This window comes from Oncorhynchus nerka, linkage group LG7, assembly GCF_034236695.1.
Source record: "Oncorhynchus nerka isolate Pitt River linkage group LG7, Oner_Uvic_2.0, whole genome shotgun sequence".
Taxonomy (NCBI): Eukaryota; Metazoa; Chordata; class Actinopteri; order Salmoniformes; family Salmonidae; genus Oncorhynchus; species Oncorhynchus nerka.
Genome location: NC_088402.1, coordinates 8612872 through 8638429, shown reverse-complemented (window position 1 = coordinate 8638429; position 25558 = coordinate 8612872). Strand labels below are relative to the sequence as shown.

Sequence of the window (25558 nt, the reverse complement as noted above, 5' to 3'; positions counted from 1 at the left end):
TCGGTCTTGAGCCATGTTTCAGTCAGGCCAATCACATCAAGATTATGATCAGTGGCTATGACTCTGCCTTGGAAGTGAGGCATCTAACATAAAGTAGCCCTATTTTGAGATGTGAGATATCACAATCTCTTTCAATAATAACAGGAAAGGAGGTCTTTATTCCAGTTGCTAAAGCGATCACTGACATGTATAGTTTTGCTCAACCTAGATCGTGTTGACTACACTGACTGTGCTAGTGGCAGACTCCACTAAGCTGGCAGGCTGGCTAACAGAGTGCAGGCCAGGCAGCAGGCTATCCCATTGTGGAGCGAGAGGAGTTACAGCCCTGTCTATGTTGATAGATAAGAAGAGAGCACCCATCCAGCTAGGATGGAGTCCGTCACTCCTCAGCAGGCCAGGCTTGGTCCTGTTTGTGGGTGAGTCCCAGAAAGAGGGCCAATTATCTACAAATTATATATTTTGGTAGGGGGGCAGAAAACAGTTTTAAACCAGCGATTGAGTTGTGAGACTCTGCTATAGGGGACCAGAGACAATTACTCGATGCCGACAGACATCTGACTGTGTAATCCTAACATCGTTGGTGCTGACATTGATAACAATATCCCTATATAACAATATCCCAATATCTAAGCTCGCCAGTTTTAGCCTTAGCCAGCACCCTCTTCAGATTAGCCTTACAGCGGTAGCCCTGCTCCCTGGTAAACAGTGAATGATCGCCGGTTGATTATTTTTTAAGTCTAATATTGCGGATAATGGAGTTGCCAATGACTAGGGTTTTCAATTAGTCAGAGCTAATGGTGGGAGGCTTCGGCGTCTCAGACCCCGTAACGGGAGGAGTAGAGACCAGAGAGGCTCGGCCTCTGACTCCGACTTCGACTCGCTGCTTAACGGGGAAAACTGGTTGAAAGTTTCTGTCGGCTGAATGAGCGACACCGGTTGAGCGTTCCTACAGCATTTCCTTCCAGAAGCCTTGAGAAAGTTGTCCGGCTGCAGGGACCGTGTCAGGGGATTTATACTACTATCTGTACTTACTGGTGGCACAGACCCTTTTTCTTCCTTTCTAACACTTAAATTGCCAAACGATTGCATCTGAAGCTGGGCTTGCGACACGGCTATCCTCACCATAAGGCGATAGTCCTCCTGTATATTATGAGTACAGCGACTACAATAAGAAGGCATAGTGTTAATGTTACTACTTAGCTTCGGCTAGTGGAGGTCCTGGAGAACCATGGATGGGTAAAGCATCATGTTAATGTTACTACTTAGCTTCGGCTAGTGGAGGTCCTGGAGAACCATGTATGGGTAGAGCATCATGTTAATGTTACTACTTAGCTTCGGCTAGTGGAGGTCCTGGAGAACCATGGATGGGTAAAGCATCATGTTAATGTTACTACTTAGCTTCGGCTAGTGGAGGTCCTGGAGAACCATGGATGGGTAAAGCATCATGTTAATGTTACTACTTAGCTTCGGCTAGTGGAGGTCCTGGAGAACCATGTATGGGTAGAGCATCATGTTAATGTTACTACTTAGCTTCGGCTAGTGGAGGTCCTGGAGAACCATGGATGGGTAGAGCATCATGTTAATGTTACTACTTAGCTTCGGCTAGTGGAGGTCCTGGAGAACCATCATGTTAATGTTACTACTTAGCTTCGGCTAGTGGAGGTCCTGGAGAACCATGGATGGGTAAAGCATCATGTTAATGTTACTACTTAGCTTCGGCTAGTGGAGGTCCTGGAGAACCATGGATGGGTAAAGCATCATGTTAATGTTACTACTTAGCTTCGGCTAGTGGAGGTCCTGGAGAACCATGGATGGGTAAAGCATCATGTTAATGTTACTACTTAGCTTCGGCTAGTGGAGGTCCTGGAGAACCATGGATGGGTAGAGCATCATGTTAATGTTACTACTTAGCTTCGGCTAGTGGAGGTCCTGGAGAACCATGGATGGGTAGAGCATCATGTTAATGTTACTACTTAGCTTCGGCTAGTGGAGGTCCTGGAGAACCATGGATGGGTAAAGCATCATGTTAATGTTACTACTTACCTTCGGCTAGTAGAGGTCCTGGATTTGAATTACTGGGCCCAGGTTTGGTCACTTTCTCTCTCCTTTTCTATGTGTACTTCTTTGTGTGGTCTACGGCAATGGTTCTAGGTAGATTTTATGTTTGTGGTCCTGGCATCTGGACCTTTTTTGGACACCATTACTGAGATTCACTGTCAGGGCCCAGGTCTGTCAGGGCCCAGGTCTGACAGAATCTGTGCAGAAGATCTAGGTGCTGCTGTAGTCCCTCCGTGGCTGGGGATAGAAGCACTAGATCATCTCCAAAAAGTAGACATTTGATTTCCGAGCCCGCTAGAGTGAGTCCTTGTGCTGCATACTGTTCTAGTGTCATAGCCAATTCATTGATACAAATGTTGAAGAGAGTGGGGCTCATGCTGTTTCCCTGCCTCACCCACCCGGCCCTGATGGATGAAAAATCTCTGTGTTTATTTGTGAACATTGATTTTATAATATCGTGGGTTTTCCCCCCTTTTCATTTTGGGATTCAACAAAGCATGAGAAGACTTTGCTTTTGTTTAGTTTGTTTGTCAGTTAACGTATGCAGGATTTACACGTATTTTAACAAGAAGTCAATTTGACATTTGCTCAGGACATCATTTTCACTGAGGAAATGTTGGAGTCTGCCATTGATGAGGTTACAGTTGACATAGATTCCGTGGTAAATTATGGGGGTCAAATTTGTCTCCACTTTGTGGATTGGGGTGAACAGACCTTGGTTCCAAATATAATATATAAATATTGGGGAAGATGCCAGAGCCGAGGATAATAATGAAGAGTTTGAGTGTAGCCAACTTGAATTTATTGTGTTTTATTTTATCATTTCATTTTTCTTATTTACTGTTTTAGTGTTTCCCCATAGTATTTTTATTTATTAGGGCAGCAGCTACTCTTCCTGTGGTCCAAACACATTAAGGCACTTACATTACACAGTGAAGGTGTATGTTCTAGTTTTGTGGGTCTGTGTGTTTGGTTGGGTAGGTTTCAATGTATTATTTTTTTTTTTTTGGGGGGTTGTTTACGCTCTTCATCAAACCACTTTTTTTGCTGTTAATTTTTATAGGTTTCTGCTTGATTTTTTTTATTTTTTATAATTTGATGTTAGCTGTCAAATATATACTGTTCAGACTTTATTTTGCGAAGTTTACACCTTCACTATCGCAAGGAAAATATTTCTCTCTCTCTCTCCTTTTTGTGGTTTGAATCACGGTCTCCTTCTCTCTATGGTAAAAGTTGAATAATAAGTTGTCAGCCACTCCCTAATCTACTCAAACACTGAGCTGAGGGTGTTGCAGCTATGTTTACCTAGCTAGTACACTCAGTAAGGGCATGCAGTACATCCCTCCCCTCTTGTACCAAGCTGAGTAGGTCTTATTAAAGACCCACCTTTCCTGAGTGCAGTTGAGTATTTTTTTTTACCAGAGGGTAGAAGCCCACTGGGAACGAGAGGCGGTTGTGGCAAGAGCCAGTGGCCTGTTGGAGGTTGAACTGAACTTATTACTACGAATTCTAATTCTACAACTTGTACCTCCACTATGAACTGGGCGTTTTTGCAGGGCCTGCTTAGCGGGGTCAATAAGTACTCCACGGTGTTCGGTCGTATCTGGCTCTCTGTCGTCTTCATCTTCAGACTCATGGTCTTCGTCGTGGCGGCAGAGAAAGTGTGGGGTGACGAGCAGAAGGACTTTGACTGCAACACGCGCCAACCTGGCTGCCACAACGTCTGTTACGACCACTTCTTCCCCGTCTCCCACAGCCGGCTCTGGGCACTCCAGCTCATCTTCGTCACCTGTCCCTCGCTCCTGGTCGTCCTCCACGTCGCCTACAGAGATGAACGAGAGAGGAAACACTGTCTGAAGCACGGCGAGGGATGCACCCGTCTGTATGGCGATACGGGGAAGAAGCGCGGCGGTCTGTGGTGGACCTACCTCTTCAGTCTGCTATTCAAGATGGCGGTAGACAGCGTGTTCATCTTTCTGTTGTTTTACATCTACGATGCGTACTTCTTCCCGCTGGTGGTGAAGTGCTCAGAGGACCCCTGTCCCAACGAGGTGGACTGCTTTATTGCCAGGTAATTATTATTATTACTATTATTACAAACAGAGCACACTTTGCACTGATCATTGGCATGGCCCTGCGGTTCTCCTGATCATGTGACCTGACCATCAGGAGAATCTCTTGAGCACTAAGTATCACAAATGCTGCACTTATTGACGGTGATGAATGGCTGATGAGCTAAACCAGTATGTGATTACAATGCTTTGTTATTGTGAACGACCAAAGACCTGTACTATTTCACAAAGCTCATCTTTTACTGTCTGCTCCCCAGGCCAACAGAGAAACGAGTGTTCACGGTCTTCATGGTGGTGATAAGCTTGGTGTGTATACTCTTGACCCTGTGCGAGATCCTCTATCTGCTGGGGAAGAAGTGCGGGGAGTGTATTGTCGGTGGAGGACCCCGTGCCATCAGGGAGAGCCCCCAGTTCACCATGCCAGCTACCATACCCCTGACAGAGAAAGATACCTCTGTGTTCAAGCAGTCTGAACTGAAGAAGATGAATATGGCTGATGGGGATGGTGGACTGGATAAGAGAGAGAGCCCTGCTCCGGGTTACAGTGTGACTGTCTCTTAAGACTGTTATCTTTCATTCTGGTCCTGGAGACGCCATAACTTGTGAAGGCTTTCCGTTCAAGCCCAGTATTAATACGTGATTAGATGGATCTAATCAAGGCATTGACGATTAGTTGATCAGTTGTGTTTTAGTAAGTCTAGTAGTAGTTAGTAGATAGTACTGGTCTGGAAGAAAAGCCTATGGAAAGACTACAACATTCTGTCATGTCTGTGTCATGTCTGTGTCAAGGCAAGGGCCACATATACTGTTCAGTGTGAGTATATGGGATACTCCAAAATGCTGTTTACAAAGTCACTGCCAAAATGGGAAAATATTTAGTCGTGATTAATTAGAGAATGACATGCCATCTGTTTTTTTTGTAAGAAGTTTTCATTTCATGAAATGTACATTATTTCTTGTATTGTCTAGTTATTGATATGTGTAATATAATTTCAAGCCTGATGATTGTAGTCTGCTTGTCATTTGAAATAAAAACATATTTTATTATGATCTATTATATTTTTTGTTGTTGTTGTAATTTTCTATAAATATAAATGTTTCTTTCATTTCAACTAAAATATCATGATGATTTTCAACTTAAAAACAAAGTCCATTGAGCACAAAACTGATTGGATCCAAAGCCTCTTATTCATTCCAGCAACCATTTCTAGGCCATTTTATAGTACAACAGGAAGTGCAACAGTGTTCCACTAGAAGGTATTGAATTGAGTAGTCCACCTTCAACAATGTCATTAAATCAATCACATATTTTACCTTAGTTTAACTCGGCAAGTAAGTTAAGAACAAATTCTTATTTACAATTGACGGCCTAGGAACAGTGGGTTAACTACCTTGTTCAGGAGCAGAACAACAGATTTTTACCTTGTCAGCTCTGGGATTCATTCCAGCAACCTTTCGGTTACTGGCCCAACGCTCTAACCACTAGGCTACCTGCCGTCCCAATACTACTGTTGTTACTACTACTACTGTTACTGGCCCAACGCTCTAACCACTAGGCTACCTGCCGTCCCAATACTACTGTTGTTACTACTACTACTGTTACTGGCCCAACGCTCTAACCACTAGGCTACCTGCCGTCCCAATACTACTGTTGTTACTACTACTACTGTTACTGGCCCAACGCTCTAACCACTAGGCTACCTGCCGCCCCAATACTACTGTTGTTACTACTACTACTACTACTACTACTACTGTTACTGGCCCAACGCTCTAACCACTAGGCTACCTGCCGCCCCAATACTACTGTTGTTACTACTACTACTACTACTACTACTGTTACTGGCCCAACGCTCTAACCACTAGGCTACCTGCCGCCCAATACTACTGTTGTTACTACTACTACTACTACTACTACTACTGTTACTGGCCCAACGCTCTAACCACTAGGCTACCTGCCGCCCAATACTACTGTTGTTACTACTACTACTACTACTACTACTACTGTTACTGGCCCAACGCTCTAACCACTAGGCTACCTGCCGCCCCACTACTACTACTGTTGTTACTAACCACTAGGCTACCTGCCGCCCCAATACTACTGTTGTTACTACTACTACTACTGGCCCAACGCTAACCTGCCGCCCCAATACTACTGTACCTACTGGCCCACTACGCTGTTACTGGCCCAACGCTCTAACCACTACTGTTGCTACTACTACTACTACTACTACTACTGTTACTGGCCCAACGCCTGACCACTAAGCTACCTGCCGCCCCCAATACTACTGTTGTTACTACTACTACCACTACTACTACTGTTACTGGCCCAACGCTCTACCACTAGGCTACCTGCCCCCCAATACTACTGTTGTTACTACTACTACTACTACTACTACTACTGTTACTGGCCCAACGCTTCTAACCACTAGGCTACCTGCCGCCCCAATACTACTGTTGTTACTACTACTACTACTAACGCTCTAACCACTAGGCTACCTGCCGCCCAATACTACTGTTGTTACTACTACTACTACTACTGTTACTGGCCCAACGCTCTAACCACTAGGCTACCTGCCGCCCAACTACTGTTACTGTTAACCACTACTACCTACTACTGTTGTTACTACTACTACTGTTACTGGCCCAACGCTCTAACCACTAGGCTACCTGCCGCCCCAATACTACTGTTGTTACTACTACTACTACTACTACTACTACTACTGGCCCAACGCTTACCACTAGGCTACCAAATACTACTGTTGTTACTACTAACCACTACTACTACTGCCTACTTACTGGCCAACCACTACTACTGTTGTTACTACTACTACTACTACTACTACTACTACTACTACTACTACTGTTACTGGCCCAACGCTCTAACCACTAGGCTACCTGCCGCCCCAATACTACTGTTGTTACTACTACTACTACTACTACTACTACTGTTACTGGCCCAACGCTCTAACCACTAGGCTACCTGCCGCCCCAATACTACTGTTGTTACTACTACTACTGTTACTGGCCCAACGCTCTAACCACTAGCTACTAATACTACTGTTGTTACTACTACTACTGTTACTGGCCCAACGCTCTAACCACTAGGCTACCTGCCGCCCAATACTACTGTTGTTACTACTACTACTACTACTGTTTACTACTACTACTGTTACTGGCCCAACGCTCTAACCACTAGGCTACCTGCCGCCCCAATACTACTGTTGTTACTACTACTACTACTACTGTTACTGGCCCAACGCTCTAACCACTAGGCTACCTGCCGCCCCAATACTACTGTTGTTACTACTACTACTACTACTACTACTACTGTTACTGGCCCAACGCTCTAACCACTAGGCTACCTGCCGCCCCAATACTACTGTTGTTACTACTACTACTACTACTACTACTACTGTTACTGGCCCCTAACCACTAATACTACTGTTACTGGCCCAACGCTCTAACCACTAGGCTACCTTACTGTTACTACTACTACTACTACTACTACTACTACTACTACTGTGTTACTGGCCCAACGCTTAACCACTAGGCTACCTGCCGCCCCAATACTACTGTTGTTACTACTACTACTACTACTACTACTACTACTACTGTTACTGGCCCAACGCTCTAACCACTAGGCTACCTGCCGTCCCAATACTACTGTTGTTACTACTACTACTACTACTACTACTACTACTACTACTACTGTTACTGGCCCAACGCTCTAACCACTAGGCTACCTGCCGCCCCAATACTACTGTTGTTACTACTACTACTACTACTACTACTACTGTTACTGGCCCAACGCTCTAACCACTAGGCTAATACTACTGTTGTTACTACTACTAATACTAACTACTACTACTACTACTACTACTACTACTGTTACTGGCCCAACGCTCTAACCACTAGGCTACCTGCCGCCCAATACTACTGTTGTTACTACTACTACTACTACTACTACTACTGTTACTGGCCCAACGCTCTAACCACTAGGCTACCTGCCGCCCTACTACTACTACTACTACTACTACTACTACTGTTACTGTTAACCACTACTACTACTACTACTACTACTACTACTACTACTACTACTACTGTTACTGGCCCAACGCTCTAACCACTAGGCTACCTGCCGCCCCAATACTACTGTTGTTACTACTACTACTACTACTACTACTACTACTGGCCCAACGCTACCACTAGGCTACCTGCCGCCCAATACTACTGTTGTTACTACTACTACTACTACTACTACTACTGTTACTGGCCCAACGCTCTAACCACTAGGCTACCTGCCGCCCCAATACTACTGTTGTTAATACTACTGTTGTTACTACTACTACTACTACTACTACTACTGTTTACTGGCCCAACGCTCTAACCACTAGGCTACCTGCCGCCCCAATACTACTGTTGTTACTACTACTACTACGCTATACTACTACTGTTACTGGCCCAACGCTTAGGCTACCTGCCGCCCCAATACTACTGTTGTTACTACTACTACTACTACTACTACTGTTACTGGCCCAACGCTCTAACCACTAGGCTACCTGCCGTCCCAATACTACTGTTGTTACTACTACTACTACTACTACTACTACTGTTACTGGCCCAACGCTCTAACCACTAGGCTACCTGCCGCCCCAATACTACTGTTGTTACTACTACTACTACTACTACTACTACTGTTACTGGCCCAACGCTCTAACCACTATACCACTAGGCTACCTGGCTACCTGGCCCAACGCTCTAACCACTAGGCTACCTGCCGCCCCAATACTACTGTTGTTACTACTACTACTACTACTACTACTACTACTACTACTACTACTACTACTGTTACTGGCCCAACGCTCTAACCACTAGGCTACCTGCCGTCCCAATACTACTGTTGTTACTACTATACTACTACTACTACTACTACTACTACTTACTACTACTACTTACTACTACTACTACCTGCCGCCAATACTACTGTTGTTACTACTACTACTACTACTACTACAACGCTACTACTACTACTACTAACCACTGTTACTGGCTACCACTAAGCTACCTGCCGTCCCAATACTACTGTTGTTACTACTACTACTACTACTACTACTACTACTGGCCCAACGCTAACCACTACTACCTGCCGCCCCAATACTACTGTTGTTACTACTACTACTACTACTACTACTGTTACTGGCCCAACGCTACTAATACTACTGTTGTTACTACCCACTAGGCTACTACTACTGTTGTTACTACTACTACTACTACTACTACTACTACTACTACTACTACTGTTACTGGCCCAACGCTCTAACCACTAAGCAACCCCAACAATCTCACAGATAAATGATCATATGTGATGTATACATTTTGAATGAAGTTTGTTCAAGAGTCCCTCTTAAAACATCCACATGAACCTTAATGTAACAAAGTGATTTCCATGTGTCAAGTTGCAAACAAACACCTGATGAGATCAAAGTGGTTGGTTTTTTTTTGCAGTGAAAGAAAACCACAACATGACACACCTTGATAACGAAATGAATTAAATAGTAGTTTATTCTTCAGGTTGGCAGTAGTAGGTTGGGAGTGGTCAGTAAGCAGGGGTGAAAGTACAGTTTATCCACATTAAAATGACCCCTCCTAAATTATCTGATCACAGTCACATCCGGCATGACTAAAATCCCCATCAGCCTCAGCAGCAGGACTAGCTGTACAGCTGTGTGATGTGGTGGCGATAGGTGACACATTCTACAGCTGATTGAGCCGTCTAGTCTGGAGTGTCTGCTAAATGACTCAAATATTTTTATTTTATTTTACTAGGCAAGTCAGTTAAGAACAAATTCTTATTTTCAATGACGGCCTAGGAACAGTGGGTTAACTGCCTGTTCAGGGGCATATACATGTACATTTGCTGAATGGGCATGAACACCAAATGTTCAGTGTTTGAGTATCTAGAAATATGAATCAACAACAAATACTACAAACACTTATGGTCCCCGTATCAGTTCTCTGTGAGACTGAAGTGCTCTTATGTCCATATATCCATACCTCTGTAGTTCCAGCTCTCCTGGCAAATGAAGGATCAGCGTTTATCTCGGGAATCTGTGGCAGTGCCGGATAAATGAGGGTGACTAGGCAGACATGGAGTGGTACCAAACCATACTCACCTGTGTGGGCCTGGGGTGTTACCGATACCAGACTCGCCTGGTGGGAACACTTAGTCACCATGACAACTCCAATGTTGATTTTAACACAAGGGTGTTGCGTCACTAACTGGTCAGCGGAGAGAAAAAGAAACCCAGCATTGATTCCAAAGCTTGACCACACCTCCAGAGTGTGGCTAAATCATCATGTCCAGACGTAGAGTAGTCCAGCCATTTTGTTCAGCCCTGCCATTCAATAGTCAAATCAGACTGAGGCAAAGTTGAACAGAGAGACAGACAAGCTTTGAACAGAGACGGACAAGCTTTGAACAGAAACGGACAAGCTTTGAACAGAGAGACGGACAAGCTTTGAACAGAGAGACGGACAAGCTTTGAACAGAGAGACGGACAAGCTTTGAACAGAGAGACAGACAAGCTTTGAACAGAGAGACAGACAAGCTTTGAACAGAGAGACAGACAAGCTTTGAACAGAGAGACAGACAAGCTTTGAACAGAGACGGACAAGCTTTGAACAGAGAGACGGACAAGCTTTGAACAGAGAGACAGACAAGCTTTGAACAGAGAGACAGACAAGCTTTGAACAGAGAGACGGACAAGCTTTGAACAGAGAGACAGACAAGCTTTGAATAGAGAGACGGACAAGCTTTGAACAGAGAGACAGACAAGCTTTGAACAGAGAGACGGACAAGCTTTGAACAGAGAGACAGACAAGCTTTGAACAGAGAGACAGACAAGCTTTGAACAGAGAGACGGACAAGCTTTGAACAGAGAGACAGACAAGCTTTGAACAGAGAGACGGACAAGCTTTGAACAGAGAGACAGACAAGCTTTGAACAGAGAGACGGACAAGCTTTGAACAGAGAGACGGACAAGCTTTGAACAGAGAGACAGACAAGCTTTGAACAGAGAGACAGACAAGCTTTGAACAGAGAGACAGACAAGCTAAAAGGAATTGAGCATCAATCAGCCTAGTGATCTGAAACAACTGTAAGTACGACTTGACTTTTAATCCATCTGTAATAGTGATACGAATGACTTTTGCCTCAAAATGATGTGTCTTCAACAACAAGTAAACTATCATAAACTCTACCTGTTTTTGAACATGATTCCACTGTTTCATAAGAAATGACTTTGCTCAAGATGTGTTTTCGCGAGCATTAGACTCTTGAGGGAAGGCAAACAGTGTTTTGATCAAATATTAAAGCCGCCTTTCTTCAAAGAACCCCACTCCTTTTAAGCAAACAGCTTCAGAAGGCGAAGAGAGAGTCGCAGGGAGATTTGGATGAAAAGTTTGATCGGAGTCTAAATAAAAGGCTGTGAAAAGATCTTTCAAAAGAAAACTACTTTAACAGCCAGAAGAAATGTATTTCTATGTAAAATTGAAGAGTTGTATTATATGTTGTAGATGATTCCTGATTTTTGTGGCTTTATCACCTCTCATTCTGTAGCCTTCCAGTAGGGCCGGCGATGGCAAAGGCAGTGTTAGGTGATGCCAAGGGGTCTGGAACTTGATTTTAAAGTAGTTCCCTTTCCCTGAAATGGAGGTTGGTGGGGCTCAATACAACCGTTATTCATACACTTATTAATTAATCGCTTTCTCCTCTTCCTCCAGCTTCAAGTCCAAAGGCAGAAGCTCATCCACAAAAGCCGGGTGAAAGTTCAACGGTGAAAGAAGGGGATCCCACTTCGATCTCACCATGGACTGGAAGACGTTCGAGGCGCTGCTTAGCGGGGTCAATAAATACTCTACCGCGTTTGGACGTATCTGGCTCGCGGTAGTCTTCGTGTTTCGCGTCATGGTCTTCGTCGTGGCCGCAGAACGCGTCTTTAGTGAGGACCAGAAAGACTTTGACTGCAACACCCGCCAACCCGGCTGCGCCAACGTCTGTTACGACCACTTCTTCCCTGTCTCCCACACCCGGCTCTGGGCACTCCAGCTCATCTTCGTCACCTGTCCCACCTTCATGGTGGTGATGCACGTGGCGTACCGTGAGGAACGCGAACGCAAGTACCGCATCGCACACGGTGAAAACGCCCGTCTCTACGACAACACAGGACAGAAGCACGGAGGACTCTGGTGGACGTATCTCCTCAGCCTCTTCTTCAAGACGGCCATCGAGGTGGCGTTCCTCTACCTCCTCCATCTCATCTACAACAACTTTGACCTGCCGAGACGCGTCATATGCGACCTCTGGCCTTGTCCTAACCAGGTGGATTGCTACATCGGCCGGCCCACAGAGAAGAGGGTGTTTACCTACTTCATGGTCGGGGCGTCGGCTGTGTGTATAGTGCTCAACGTGTGTGAGATCTTTTACCTGATAGCCATCCGGTTGCTGAGGATCAGTCATCGGGGAAGCCTCCATACCTCCCCCAACATTAGGTGCTCTGAGCTGGACTGTGATGGGTGTCAGACAGCAGAGTACCAGGAGTGCAACGAGGCCAACTTAGCCATGGAGAAGAAAAGTACATCTATATTTTGAGTCATGACATAAAAACTCTTTACAATTGAACTTTTATTAGATGACAAATCTTTATTGACTAAATGTTGTTAACCAAAACCTGAGTTTTATCAATACATTTATTTTAGTCAAATGTCATTTTTATGGCCAACCACCTCCTCATCCTCCCTTACGGACACACCTCTGTGAGGGTGAAAGACTGACGAAGGTTAAGAGTTCTTGAAAGTGATTTGACAGGTCAGACGTTGCTCAGACGTTGCTCAGACGTTACTCAGACGTTGCTCAGACGTTGCTCAGACGTTACTCAGACGTTGCTCAGACGTTGCTCAGACGTTACTCAGACGTTGCTCAGACGTTGCTCAGACGTTACTCAGACGTTACTCAGACGTTGCTCAGACGTTACTCAGACGTTGCTCAGATGTTACTCAGACGTTGCTCAGACGTTGCTGACGAATACCAGAGTTTACAACACAAATGTCGGTATTTTACATATCAGCTAACCGCATTTTATGATAATCTGGTGCCCGACTGCACAGTCGATGTTGTCGCATCCAATCATTGGTTGATGCATGTAACGTCTCAGCAAGGAAACGCAACTCCCCCCTGCTCATCTGATCTGGCCCCCTGCTCATCTGATCTGGCCCCCCGCTCATCTGATCTGGCCCCCTGCTCATCTGATCTGGCCCCCTGCTCATCTTATCTGGCCCCCCTGCTCATCTGATCTGGCCCCCTGCTCATCTGATCTGTAGGGTAGTGTAGGGTGGTGTATGGTGGTGTAGGGTGGTGTATGGTGGTTAGCTAGAGTCTAGACTACCTGTGTTCAGTGCTTCATTTGTGAATCGTATTCCATATCATCATCATTATAATATAGTATTCCATATCATCATCATCATTATAATATAGTATTCCATATCATATCATTATAATAAAGTATTCCATATCATATCATTATAATAAAGTATTCCATATCATCATCATCATTATAATATAGTATTCCATATCATCATCATCATTATAATATAGTATTCCATATCATATCATTATAATAAAGTATTCCATAACATCATCATCATTATAATATAGTATTCCATATCATCATTATCATTATAATAAAGTATTCCATATCATCATCATTATAATAAAGTATTCCATATCATCATCATCATTATAATATAGTATTCCATATCATCATCATTATAATATAGTATTCCATATCATATCATTATAATATAGTATTCCATATCATATCATTATAATAAAGTATTCCATAACATCATCATCATTATAATATAGTATTCCATATCATCATCATCATTATAATATAGTATTCCATATCATCATCATTATAATATAGTATTCCATATCATATCATTATAATAAAGTATTCCATATCATCATCATTATAATATAGTATTCCATATCATATCATTATAATAAAGTATTCCATATCATCATCATTATAATATAGTATTCCATATCATCATCATTATAATATAGTATTCCATATCATATCATTATAATAAAGTATTCCATATCATCATCATCATTATAATAAAGTATTCCATATCATCATCATTATAATATAGTATTCCATATCATATCATTATAATATAGTATTCCATATCATCATCATTATAATATAGTATTCCATATCATCATCATTATAATAATAAAGTATTCCATATCATATCCATATCATCATCATTATAATATAGTATTCCATATCATATCATTATAATAAAGTATTCCATATCATCATCATTATAATATAGTATTCCATATCATATCATTATAATAAAGTATTCCATATCATATCATTATAATAAAGTATTCCATATCATATCATTATAATAAAGTATTCCATATCATCATCATCATTATAATATAGTATTCCATATCATATCATTATAATAAAGTATTCCATATCATATCATTATAATAAAGTATTCCATATCATCATCATCATTATAATATAGTATTCCATATCATCATCATTATAATAAAGTATTCCATATCATATCCATATCATCATCATCATTATAATAAAGTATTCCATATCATATCATTATAATAAAGTATTCCACATCATCATCATTATAATAAAGTATTCCATATCATATCATTATAATAAAGTATTCCATATCATCATCATTATAATAAAGTATTCCATATCATATCCATATCATCATCATTATAATAAAGTATTCCATATCATATCCATATCATCATCATTATAATAAAGTATTCCATATCATATCATTATAATAAAGTATTCCATATCATATCATTATAATAAAGTATTCCATATCATATCATTATAATAAAGTATTCCATATCATATCATTATAATAAAGTATTCCATATCATCATCATCATTATAATATAGTATTCCATATCATATCATTATAATAAAGTATTCCATATCATATCATTATAATAAAGTATTCCATATCATCATCATCATTATAATATAGTATTCCATATCATATCATTATAATAAAGTATTCCATATCATCATCATCATTATAATATAGTATTCCATATCATATCATTATAATAAAGTATTCCATAACATCATCATCATTATAATATAGTATTCCATAACATCATCATCATTATAATAAAGTATTCCATATCATCATCATCATTATAATAAAGTATTCCATATCATCATCATTATAATAAAGTATTCCATATCATCATCATCATTATAATATAGTATTCCATATCATCATCATTATAATATAGTATTCCATATCATATCATTATAATATAGTATTCCATATCATTATAATATAGTATTCCATATCATTATAATAAAGTATTCCATATCATATCATTATAATATAGTATTCCATATCATATCATTATAATATAGTATTCCAGTATCATCCATTATAATAAAGTATTCATATCATCATTATAATAAAGTATTCCATATCATCATCATCATTATAATATAGTATTCCATATCATCATCATCATTATAATATAGTATTCCATATCATCATCATTATAATATAGTATTCCATATCATATCATTATAATATAGTATTCCATATCATATCATTATAATAAAGTATTCCATAACATCATCATCATTATAATATAGTATTCCATATCATCATCATTATAATATAGTATTCCATATCATATCATTATAATAAAGTATTCCATATCATCATCATTATAATATAGTATTCCATATCATATCATTATAATATAGTATTCCATATCATATCATTATAATAAAGTATTCCATATCATCATCATTATAATAAAGTATTCCATATCATCATCATTATAATATAGTATTCCATATCATCATCATCATTATAATATAGTATTCCATATCATATCATTATAATAAAGTATTCCATATCATCATCATTATAATATAGTATTCCATATCATCATCATTATAATATAGTATTCCATATCATATCATTATAATATAGTATTCCATATCATCATCATTATAATATAGTATTCCATATCATATCATTATAATATCAGTATTATAATATCATTATAATATAGTATTCCATATCATCATCATTATAATAAAGTATTCCATATCATATCATTATAATAAAGTATTCCATATCATATCATTATAATAAAGTATTCCATATCATATCATTATAATAAAGTATTCCATTATAATTATAATAAAGTATTCCATATCATCATCATCATTATAATAAAGTATTCCATATCATATCATTATAATAAAGTATTCCATATCATATCATTATAATAAAGTATTCCATATCATCATCATCATTATAATAAAGTATTCCATATCATATCATTATAATAAAGTATTCCATATCATCTTCATTATAATAAAGTATTCCATATCATATCATTATAATATAGTATTCCATATCATATCATTATAATATAGTATTCCATATCATCATCATTATAATAAAGTATTCCATATCATCATCATTATAATAAAGTATTCCATATCATATCATTATAATAAAGTATTCCATATCATCATCATCATTATAATAAAGTATTCCATATCATATCATTATAATAAAGTATTCCATATCATATCATTATAATAAAGTATTCCATATCATCATCATCATTATAATAAAGTATTCCATATCATATCATTATAATAAAGTATTCCATATCATCATCATTATAATAAAGTATTCCATATCATCTTCATTATAATAAAGTATTCCATATCATATCATTATAATAAAGTATTCCATATCATCATCATTATAATATAGTATTCCATATCATCATCATCATTATAATAAAGTATTCCATATCATCATCATCATTATAATAAAGTATTCCATATCATATCATTATAATAAAGTATTCCATATCATCATCATCATTATAATAAAGTATTCCATATCATCATCATCATTATAATAAAGTATTCCATATCATCATCATCATTATAATATAGTATTCCATATCATCATCATTATAATATAGTATTCCATATCATATCATTATAATATAGTATTCCATATCATCATCATTATAATATAGTATTCCATATCATCATCATTATAATAAAGTATTCCATATCATATCCATATCATCATCATTATAATAAAGTATTCCATATCATATCCATATCATCATCATCATTATAATAAAGTATTCCATATCATATCATTATAATAAAGTATTCCATATCATCATCATCATTATAATAAAGTATTCCATATCATCATCATCATTATAATAAAGTATTCCATATCATCATCATTATAATATAGTATTCCATATCATATCATTATAATAAAGTATTCCATATCATCATCATCATTATAATATAGTATTCCATATCATCATCATCATTATAATAAAGTATTCCATATCATCATCATCATTATAATAAAGTATTCCATATCATATCATTATAATAAAGTATTCCATATCATCATCATTATAATAAAGTATTCCATATCATCATCATTATAATATAGTATTCCATATCATATCATTATAATAAAGTATTCCATATCATCATCATCATTATAATAAAGTATTCCATATCATCATCATCATTATAATATAGTATTCCATATCATATCATTATAATAAAGTATTCCATATCATCATCATCATTATAATATAGTATTCCATATCATATCATTATAATAAAGTATTCCATATCATCATCATCATTATAATATAGTATTCCATATCATATCATTATAATATAGTATTCCATATCATATCATTATAATAAAGTATTCCATATCATATCCATATCATCATCATTATAATAAAGTATTCCATATCATCATCATTATAATATAGTATTCCATATCATCATCATTATAATAAAGTATTCCATATCATATCATTATAATAAAGTATTCCATATCATCATCATCATTATAATATAGTATTCCATATCATCATCATCATTATAATAAAGTATTCCATATCATCATCATCATTATAATATAGTATTCCATATCATCATCATCATTAAAATATAGTATTCCATATCATATCATTATAATATAGTATTCCATATCATATCATTATAATATAGTATTCCATATCATATCATTATAATAAAGTATTCCATATCATATCATTATAATATAGTATTCCATATCATATCATCATCATATCATCATCATAATAATAGTATTCCATATCATATCATTATAATATAGTATTCCATATCATATCATTATAATATAGTATTCCATATCATATCATTATAATAAAGTATTCCATATCATATCATTATAATATAGTATTCCATATCATCATCATCATTATAATATAGTATTCCATATCATCATCATCATTATAATATAGTATTCCATATCATATCATTATAATATAGTATTCCATATCATATCATTATAATATAGTATTCCATATCATATCATTATAATATAGTATTCCATATCATATCATTATAATAAAGTATTCCATAACATCATCATCATTATAATATAGTATTCCATATCATCATCATCATTATAATAAAGTATTCCATATCATCATCATTATAATAAAGTATTCCATATCATATCATTATAATAAAGTATTCCATATCATATCATTATAATAAATAATTCCATATCATCATCATTATAATATAGTATTCCATATCATCATCATCATTATAATATAGTATTCCATATCATCATCATCATTATAATATAGTATTCCATATCATCATCATTATAATAAAGTATTCCATATCATCATCATCATTATAATAAAGTATTCCATATAATATAATAAAGTATTCCATATCATCATCATCATTATAATAAAGTATTCCATATCATCATCATTATAATAAAGTATTCCATATCATATCATTATAATAAAGTATTCCATATCATCATCATCATTATAATATAGTATTCCATATCATATCATTATAATATAGTATTCCATATCATATCATTATAATATAGTATTCCATATCATATCATTATAATATAGTATTCCATATCATATCATTATAATAAAGTATTCCATATCATCATCATTATAATAAAGTATTCCATATCATATCCATATCATCACATTTACATACTGGCATAGAGAAGAAGAGAGGTGCTTACAGAAGTTGCACACACGTATGTTTTTTATAATTTAACCTCTATTTAAATATGGAGAACGCATGGGGAACATTTTTAGTAACCTAGGGTCTGGTAAAAATGTGACCTTTTTAAAGCCCATTTCATACAATTATACGTCATTTTACATAACTTGAGAATTTATAGCGGAATATTTTTCAATACCGCACAAATTATCGACACTGACCCAACTCAGAATCTAAGATGAATAGAAACGTGCTAATCTTGAATCCATCAATAGCCCTAGGGGTGGGCAAACTTTTTGGCTCGAGGGCCACATCGGGATTCTGAAATTCAACGGAGGGACGCAAGTCCATAATAGGGCAAGAACAGCTCAAATAAGCAAAGAGAAATGACATGAACACCTCATTATCTTAAAGTAATGATGTACTGTCATTTCACTTTGCTTATTTGAGCTGTTCTTGCCCCCCCCCCCCCCCCCCCACCTTCTTTCAACACAACTGATTGGCTCAAACTTAAGAAGGATAGAAATTCCACCAATTTTTTTTTTTAAAGGCACACCTTTTAATTTAAATCCATTACAAGCTGGTTGAGAAGATGCCGAGATTGTGCAAAGTGGTCATCAAGGCAAAGGGTGGCTACTTTGAAGAATCTCAAATATAAAATATATTTAGATTTGTTTAACACTTTTTTGGTTACTACATGATTCCATATGTGTTTTTTCATAGTTTTGATGTTTTCACTATTTTTCCACAATGTAGAAAATAGTAAAAATAAAGAAAAACCCTTGAATAAGTAGGTATTCTAAAACGTTTGACCAGTAGTGTATATACGTATATTTATATAAACATATATATATATCGCTGTATACAGTATATATATATATATATACCGCCACCCAAAAGAGCACATGCTTAGTGACAGGGAAAAGGGGCGGGTGCTAGGACACAGCTAAACCCTATATGAAACTTAACGTAGGCCTGGCTGTGTTATATGTGCTTATTTGATTGGTCTATCTCTCCACCTAGTGGCGACAAAGTACCATCATATCCTTTCCTTTGAATAACCTTATTTTTGGGGGTGGGGAGGATAACTTTATTTGAAATATTTAAAAACTGCATTTTGACTATAGTTTGTGTTATTTGTTTCTGTGTGTATTATGATTGAATTCATGTTGTTTTAAAATAAAATAGAAAATCACAACAAGTCACGTGTGTGTGTTTAAATTCCAGGAGGACCTGCCTATTTTTGGGTGTATCTTTTATATATATATATATATATATGTACTTGTGCGGTCGCTTCGGGGACGGACTGACGGGGAACGTTCACCACGAGGAGGGAAAGGGAAAACACAGAAATTCATCATATAACATCTATTAGATTGTCAAAATAACACAACATCTGGACAGATGATGACTTAAACCAGGGGGGGGGGATTCAAATCACCAACAATGGCCAATACAGGTGAATATTGGACTTTAGTTCATAATCCTGTTTAACCTTTGACAATTGACAATGAGTGCTACAGTATTCTGATAGACAGGATACATCAGAAAATGAGTTCTTCAGCACACTGAGCCATCTTGTTTCTGTTGGAGCTGTTTTGACTGAAGGAATGGGCTGCAGTAGGGTTAAGTAAGTCTCTGTCTCGATTGATCTTTATAAACCCATCTGAGCCTGGTGGCTCAGCGGGTGCATTGGAAACGTGTCCTCTGACACATTGTGGTGAACTGAAAGGGAATAGACATTACTGTCACGAATATTACCGAAGGTGGCTCCCCTTCTTGTTCGGGTGGCGCTCGGCGGTCGTCGTCGCCGGTCTACTAGCTGCCACCGATCCTTTGTTCCGTGTTCGTTTGGTTTTGTCTAATTGGTTTCACCTGTTCATTGTTTGGTTGTTAGGGTGGGGTTATTTAAGTTCGTTTAGCCCGCTTCTGTTTGTGCGGGCTTGTTCTCCTGTATGTCTAAGAGGTGTTAGTGGTTTTTGTTGGGTTTTCTCCCTGTCCTAGTATTTCACATCAGGGTACTATTTTGTTTTATAGTTACTCCTGTGTTGGGAATACTATTTTGTTTTATAGTTACTCCTGTGTTGGGAATACTATTTTGTTTTATAGTTTCTCCTGTGTTGGGAATACTATTTTGTTTTATAGTTACTCCTGTGTTGGGAATACTATTTTGTTTTATAGTTTCTCCTGTGTTGGGAATACTATTTTGTTTTATAGTTACTCCTGTGTTGGGAATACTATTTTGTTTTATAGTTACTCCTGTGTTGGGAATACTATTTTGTTTTATAGTTACTCCTGTGATGGGTATAACTATTTTTGTTCCTGTGTATTTTTGGACATTAAAGCGTGTTTTTCCCGAATCCTTTTGCTCTCTTGCGCCTGACTCCACACCCATTCACTCATTACACTGTGAGTGTTTCGTGGTTACAATTCCCTTAGTCAACACATGTTTTATGACCAACATCTAATATGTCATACTGACTGAAGTTTTTTTTTAAAGGACCAGAATAGTACATCAGTTCTAGTCTATGTATCCATCACCTGACAGGTCTGGAGGTCAAGATTTTTACAATTAGAACCTTGGTCGGTGGACTGTACCAACATATGTGGAGGAATGGGGGGAATGTGGATGTTGTGAAACAACTTTGTGGTTGTGTGAAGGGGGTGGACACCCCTATGGTATAGAGAGGTGATGGAGATGCCTAAGGTAAAATGTATAAGCATCTATACTTCAATAAGTACCCTGTTAAAAAAAAGTGGGTTGGTTAATTTTCAATTAATTTTCATTTAAAAATGATAGACAGTGAAAACTGAGTAGAAAATGTCTAAGACTCACTGTACCTGTAATAATACATAAAATAAAGTTAAAGTACATATCCTTAATACAACATCGAGCTGTCACTAAGATTACATTATGATCACTAAGATTACATTATGATCACCAAGATTACATTATGATCACTAAGATTACATTATGATCACTAAGATTACATGATGATCACTAAGATTACATTATGATCACTAAGATTACATTATGATCACCAAGCTTGCATTATGATCACTAAGATTACATTATGATCACCAAGCTTGCATTATGATCACTAAGATTACATTATGATCACCAAGCTTGCATTATGATCACTAAGATTACATTATGATCACTAAGATTACATTATGATCACTAAGATTACATTATGATCACTAAGCTTACATTATGATCACTAAGATTACATTATGATCACTAAGATTACATTATGATCACTAAGATTACATTATGATCACTAAGATTACATTATGATCACCAAGCTTGCATTATGATCACTAAGATTACATTATGATCACTAAGCTTACATTATGATCACCAAGCTTGCATTATGATCACTAAGCTTACATTATGATCACTAAGCTTACATTATGATCACCAAGCTTGCATTATGATCACTAAGATTACATTATGATCACTAAGATTACATTATAATCACTAAGATTACATTATGATCACTAAGATTACATTATGATCACTAAGATTACATTATGATCACTAAGATTACATTATAATCACTAAGATTACATTATGATCACTAAGATTACATTATGATCACTAAGATTACATGATGATCACTAAGATTACATTATGATCACTAAGCTTACATTATGATCACCAAGCTTACATTATGATCACTAAGATTACATTATGATCACTAAGCTTACATTATGATCACCAAGCTTGCATTATGATCACTAAGCTTACATTATGATCACTAAGCTTACATTATGATCACCAAGCTTGCATTATGATCACTAAGATTACATTATGATCACTAAGATTACATTATGATCACTAAGATTACATTATGATCACTAAGCTTACATTATGATCACCAAGCTTGCATTATGATCACTAAGATTACATTATGATCACTAAGCTTACATTATGATCACCAAGCTTGCATTATGATCACTAAGCTTACATTATGATCACTAAGATTACATTATGATCACTAAGATTACATTATGATCACTAAGATTACATTATGATCACTAAGATTACATTATGATCACTAAGATTACATTATGATCACTAAGATTACATTATGATCACTAAGCTTACATTATGATCACCAAGCTTGCATTATGATCACTAAGATTACATTATGATCACTAAGCTTGCATTATGATCACTAAGATTACATTATGATCATTATGATCACTAAGCTTACATTATGATCACTAAGATTACATTATAATCACTAAGATTACATTATGATCACTAAGCTTGCATTATGATCACTAAGATTACATTATGATCACTAAGATTACATTATAATCACTAAGATTACATTATGATCACTTACATTATGATCACTAGATTACATTATGATCACTAAGATTACATTATGATCACTAAGATCACTAAGATTACATTATAATCACTAAGATTACATTATGATCACTAAGATTACATTATGATCACTAAGATTACATGATGATCACTAAGATTACATTATGATCACTAAGCTTACATTATGATCACCAAGCTTACATTATGATCACTAAGATTACATTATGATCACTAAGCTTACATTATGATCACCAAGCTTGCATTATGATCACTAAGCATTATGATCACTAAGCATTATGATCACTAAGCTTACATTATGATCACCAAGCTTGCATTATGATCACTAAGATTACATTATGATCACTAAGATTACATTATGATCACTAAGATTACATTATGATCACTAAGCTTACATTATGATCACCAAGCTTGCATTATGATCACTAAGATTACATTATGATCACTAAGATTACATTATGATCACTAAGATTACATTATGCTTGCATTATGATCACTAAGCTTACATTATGATCACTTATGATCACTAAGCTTACATTATGATCACCAAGCTTGCATTATGATCACTAAGATTACATTATGATCACTAAGATTACATTATAATCACTAAGATTACATTATGATCACTAAGATTACATTATGATCACTAAGATTACATTATGATCACTAAGATTACATTATGATCACTAAGCTTACATTATGATCACTAAGATTACATTATAATCACTAAGCTTACATTATGATCACTAAGCTTACATTATGATCACCAAGCTTGCATTATGATCACTAAGCTTACATTATGATCACTAAGCTTGCATTATGATCACTAAGATTACATTATGATCACTAAGATTACATTATAATCACTAAGATTACATTATGATCACTAAGATTACATTATGATCACTAAGATTACATTATGATCACTAAGATTACATTATGATCACTAAGATTACATTATAATCACTAAGATTACATTATGATCACTAAGATTACATTATGATCACTAAGATTACATGATGATCACTAAGATTACATTATGATCACTAAGCTTACATTATGATCACCAAGCTTACATTATGATCACTAAGATTACATTATGATCACTAAGCTTACATTATGATCACTAAGATTACATTATAATCACTAAGATTACATTATGATCACTAAGATTACATTATGATCACTAAGATTACATTATGATCACTAAGATTACATTATGATCACTAAGCTTACATTATGATCACTAAGATTACATTATGATCACTAAGATTACATTATGATCACTAAGCTTACATTATGATCACTAAGCTTACATTATGATCACTAAGCTTACATTATGATCACCAAGCTTACATTATGATCACTAAGCTTACATTATGATCACTAAGCTTACATTATGATCACCAAGCTTGCATTATGATCACTAAGATTACATTATGATCACTAAGCTTACATTATGATCACTAAGCTTACATTATGATCACCAAGCTTGCATTATGATCACTAAGATTACATTATGATCACTAAGCTTACATTATGATCACTAAGCTTACATGATGAACACTAAGATTACATGATGATCACTAAGCTTACATTATGTTCACTAAGCTTACATTATGATCACTAAGCTTACATTACGTTCACTAAGCTTGCATTATGATCGCTAAGCTTACATTTTGATCACTAAGCTTACATGATGAACACTAAGATTACATTATGATCACTAAGCTTACATTTTGATCACTAAGCTTACATTATGTTCACTAAGCTTACATTATGATGCCTCAGTTTCACAGTGTTGAGATCAGTGTTGAGCCTATCATTATACGACACTGTCTGGATGTTGTCTGATTTTAGATGTC

General features: G+C 36.5%; 3 protein-coding genes across 5 annotated transcripts in view; all 3 read left to right on the top strand.

The window, feature by feature from the left end:
• The first annotated feature begins 3430 nt into the window (after nucleotides 1-3430).
• Nucleotides 3431-5180, top strand: LOC115123206 (gap junction beta-4 protein-like). The gene is made up of 2 exons (XM_065020149.1): nucleotides 3431-4129; nucleotides 4388-5180. The coding sequence occupies exons 1-2, from the start codon at nucleotides 3594-3596 to the stop codon at nucleotides 4689-4691; spliced, it is 840 nt and encodes a 279-aa protein (XP_064876221.1). The 5' UTR covers nucleotides 3431-3593; the 3' UTR covers nucleotides 4692-5180.
• Nucleotides 5181-10468: 5288 nt separating this feature from the next.
• LOC115123207 (gap junction beta-3 protein-like) lies at nucleotides 10469-13753 on the top strand. The gene is made up of 2 exons (XM_029652535.2): nucleotides 10469-11287; nucleotides 11913-13753. The coding sequence occupies exon 2, from the start codon at nucleotides 11998-12000 to the stop codon at nucleotides 12778-12780; it is 783 nt and encodes a 260-aa protein (XP_029508395.1). The 5' UTR covers nucleotides 10469-11287; nucleotides 11913-11997; the 3' UTR covers nucleotides 12781-13753.
• Nucleotides 13754-20697: 6944 nt separating this feature from the next.
• LOC115122617 (keratinocyte-associated protein 3-like) overlaps nucleotides 20698-25558 on the top strand; it is a 22682-nt gene continuing 17821 nt past the window's right edge. For 2 of the 3 annotated variants that reach the window (XM_065020148.1, XM_065020146.1), the window contains exon 1: nucleotides 20698-20792. In XM_065020148.1, the coding sequence (XP_064876220.1) occupies nucleotides 20780-20792 (13 nt within the window). In that variant the 5' untranslated portion in view covers nucleotides 20698-20779. Of the gene's footprint in view, nucleotides 20793-20828; nucleotides 20964-25558 lie in introns of those variants that run through there. The other variant, XM_065020147.1, reaches the window with a different exon arrangement.

Coding starts and splice junctions, on each gene's coding strand:
- LOC115123207 (XM_029652535.2), top strand. CDS start 11,998: ATGGACTGGAAGACGTTCGAGGCGCTGCTTAGCGGGGTCAATAAATAC.
- LOC115123206 (XM_065020149.1), top strand. CDS start 3,594: ATGAACTGGGCGTTTTTGCAGGGCCTGCTTAGCGGGGTCAATAAGTAC. Junction 4,130..4,387: donor GTGGACTGCTTTATTGCCAG/GTAATTATTATT, acceptor TCTGCTCCCCAG/GCCAACAGAGAAACGAGTGT.